The following is a 3396-nucleotide window of genomic DNA, read 5'->3' as shown; positions in this document are numbered from 1 at the left end:
GTGAATAGGATAAAAGCCACTGAATTGTACACCTTGAAATGATGTATGTTTTTGAATGTGAATTCTGGCTGAAAAGATATTAAAAGTAGTTGCTGGTGGATCCAACTTACTCTCAAATGATTCAGAAAATTAATGTCATGGTGTCTGTGTTGAGTATGTATATGCGTGTATGTGTATACACCTATACTCATATAGATGCACCAGAAACATATATGCTGAGAGAGATGAAAGTAAGAAATAAAATGAAAAGCAAATATGGTAAAATGTTAAAAAGTGGTGAATCAAGGAAAAGATTATAGAGTATTTCTGTATATTACCTTTAAATTTGTGTATGAGTTTTCAGTTATTTTTTAAAAAAAATAATAGCAAAAGATCAACAAATGAAAGCCTGAGTTGAGGAGTGAAAGGACTTGAGGGAGTTCAAAGGAGGTTTTGGTCTCACTTCCCCATGAACCTGCACCACTGTGGAGAGTGCTACTGGTTGTATATGAGCAACAGTAATAATCAGCCTCATCCTCGGCCAGGAGCCCAGCGATGATCAGGGTGGCCGTGTTGCCAGACTTGGAGCCAGAGAAGCGCTCAGGGATCCCCGAGGGCCGATAGCTGACACCATAAATCAGGAGTTTAGGGGCCGTGCCCGGGCGATGTTGGTACCAGGAGACATCATTATAATACCCAATGTCATTGCTACTTCCAGCACAGGAGATGGTGACTGAAGACCCAGGAGTCCCAGACACTGAGGGAGGCTGAGTGAGGGGAGCCTGGGCCCAGGACCCTGAAAAGAGCAAAAACACACTCTGGTGAGCTCAGTGCTGGGCCGGGGGGCCTGAGGAGGAGGCAGAGAGTCAGCCCAGGTGTCCCTGTGTCCCTTCCCTGGGGCCTCACCTGTGCCCTGAGAGAGGAGGCTGAGGAGGAGCAGAGCCCAGGCCATGGTGGAGGTGCCCTGAGAGCGCTGCCTTCTGAGACCCCAAGCCTGAGCCTGGCTCCCCCAGACCTCTCTTATCCCCTCCCCCTGCCTCAGAGGAGGGAGGGGCCTCCATGCAAATATGCCTCCTGCACCTGCATCTCTCCACCCCCCATTGACTTGGCCCTGGAGCCTAGATACTCTGCACTCTGGGCAGAGAGCTCCCTGAGGGGTTAAAAGTCTTTGAGCTGAATTTTCCAAGTCAGGAGAGGCTGAGCCAATGGCAGTGCAAGGGCCACTGTGGCTCCTGAGGAATCTGGGACTTCCACTTTTGCTCTGAGGGGTGAAGGTGAGGACAGGGTCCAAGGCAGGCTGGAGAGAGCCCATCGCTGTTCCCAGGGACAACAGGCAGCATTGGGTACTTCTCACCCTTCAAACCTCCCTGCTTCTTCTCATAGGATGGGCTGACCCGCGTCCTGCCCGTGCATGGGCCTGCGCCTGGGTCCTGAGGCTGAGCCTGGGGTGCACTTATTGGACGTTGTGTGACGAACTTATTGGAAGCCCTGGCCGGGGAGCTCCACCGGTTAGAGTGTCGGCCCAACACGCTGAGGTTTCAGGTTCAACCTCCGGTCAGGGCACCTGCAAGAAGCAGCCACTGAGTGCAGTGAATGCGGCTGCAGCTGAGTTGTGGTGCCGCTGTGTGTGTTCGTTTCCTAAACTCACTAAGATCAGACTGAGCATTATCGCCTGGGTCAGAGTTTTCTGTGAGACAAGGAACAGCAGGGCAAAAAGACAACGCATATGCCCTGACCGGTTTCCTCAGTGGATAGAGCTTCGGCCTGCGGACTCAAGGGTCCCAGGTTTGGTTCCGGTCAAGGGCATGTACCTCGGTTGCGGGCACATCCCCAGTGGGGAGTGTGCAGGAGGCATCTGATTGATGTTTCTCTCTCATCTGTGTTTCTAGCTCTCTGTCCCTCTCCCTTCCTCTCTGTGAAGAATCAATAGAATATATTTAAAAAAAAAAAAAAGACCACGCACACTTGAAAGCCAGGATGCATGTTGACAAGCGGTAACTGACGGAGGCCTGACAGAGCCCAGTCCCGAGACTGCAGAGGTTCCCACCGAAATCATTACATTTTCCTCCCAACCAGGGATGAGTGTGCAGTGATGAGCTGAGATGGACACGTTAGAAGTGGGAGCTGTTCCGGAAGGGAAGGGGGCGGGGGGGATGTGTCCAGATCTTCTCTCCCTCCTGCTGATGCAGTTGGGAAAGCCCTACCTGCCCACCCCTCAGCCCCTCAGCCCCTCCCTGCACGGGTTTGTCATCGGCAGGTGGGACACACGCCTCTGGGTGAGGAGACCCGGGCAGAGTCGGGCAGAGTATAGTTCCCTAGGCCCCCCACGCCCTAATGGTCACCCCCACTGATGGGCAATAGATGGAAAGAGGCCTCTGTGTGGAAGCTGGCGAGTCCCAGGTGCAAGCAGCTCTGCCCCACCCCCCCACCCCCAAGTGATGTTTGAGAGCGCGTGGCCTGGATTTCCTGTCTGTGCTAAAGTTGTCTTGACAGGAGCCACCGCCAGTGTCCGCACCAGCCAAGACTAGTCTGTCTGTCCCCCCAGTGAGCGCTCTCAGACTCCCCTGGAGTCCAGGCTCAACTAGGCAACAGGAAATATGCAGCCCCTCTGCCCCCGCCAGGATTCCTGCTGGAGAGCCAGGACCTGGCCCACATCTGGCAAGACCAGACCCAACTCTGGGATCCCTTCTCTTTCCTCTGGTCCCTGTCTGTCTTCTTTGGCAAGGGGGGTGGGGCAGTAAATCTGTGGGGAGCTCTGCCCTAGACTGAGCCTGAGCCTCTGTCCGGGTGGAGGTCGCCTGGGGCCTCCCTATTGGACCCATTGGCCTTTCCTCACTCAGCTGGTTAGTAGCTTCTCCTCTTTTTAAAAAAATATATTTTATGGATCAGCTGCCTCCTGCACATCCCCTACTGAGGATCGAGCCTACAACCTGGGCCTGTGCCTGACCAGGAATCGAACCATGGCCTCCTGGTTCCTAGGTGGACGCTCACGTTCCACTGAGCCACACGGGCCGGGTGTCCTCCACCATCTTGAAAGGGCTGAGAAGCCGGAGGGGCAAGGCCATTCCCTTCCCTGCTCAGCCCTGCTGGGGCCCCCACCGTGACCCCTGGCGCCCCCACCGTGCCCCCTGGTGCTCCCACCGTGACCCCTGGCGCACCCACCTGTCCTGATTGTCGGCACAGCCTTCCTTGTTCCAGACGGACTTCAGGATGTCGGAGCAGCAGTACTGGTTGTAGCAGGTGCCGCAGCAGAACATGGGGCAGGTCTTGGGGGAGAAGCTGTCTCCACCGGCCAACATGCACACCTCGCTGTGGGCTGGAGCAGAGACACCTGTCACCGGTGGCCAAAGGGGAAGCCTCACGCCAGGCCCGGCCACGTCCCAGCCAGCACAGCCCCCCCCGCCCCCCGCCCGCCTT

General features: G+C 55.6%; 1 gene segment (V, D, J or C); it reads right to left on the bottom strand.

Moving 5' to 3' along the window:
* The window catches only part of LOC102254201, a 7267-nt gene extending 6291 nt beyond the window's left edge, over positions 1 to 976 (bottom strand). The window contains 2 exon segments of the V gene segment in view: positions 522 to 775; positions 886 to 976. Coding sequence covers positions 522 to 775; positions 886 to 931 — 300 coding nt within the window.
* Between the last annotated feature and the right edge of the window lie 2420 nt (positions 977 to 3396).

The sequence above is a fragment of the Myotis brandtii genome, unplaced genomic scaffold, assembly GCF_000412655.1.
Source record: "Myotis brandtii unplaced genomic scaffold, ASM41265v1 scaffold3905, whole genome shotgun sequence".
Taxonomy (NCBI): Eukaryota; Metazoa; Chordata; class Mammalia; order Chiroptera; family Vespertilionidae; genus Myotis; species Myotis brandtii.
Note: the sequence above shows the minus strand (reverse complement) of the source record. Positions and strands in the feature narration are given on the sequence as shown.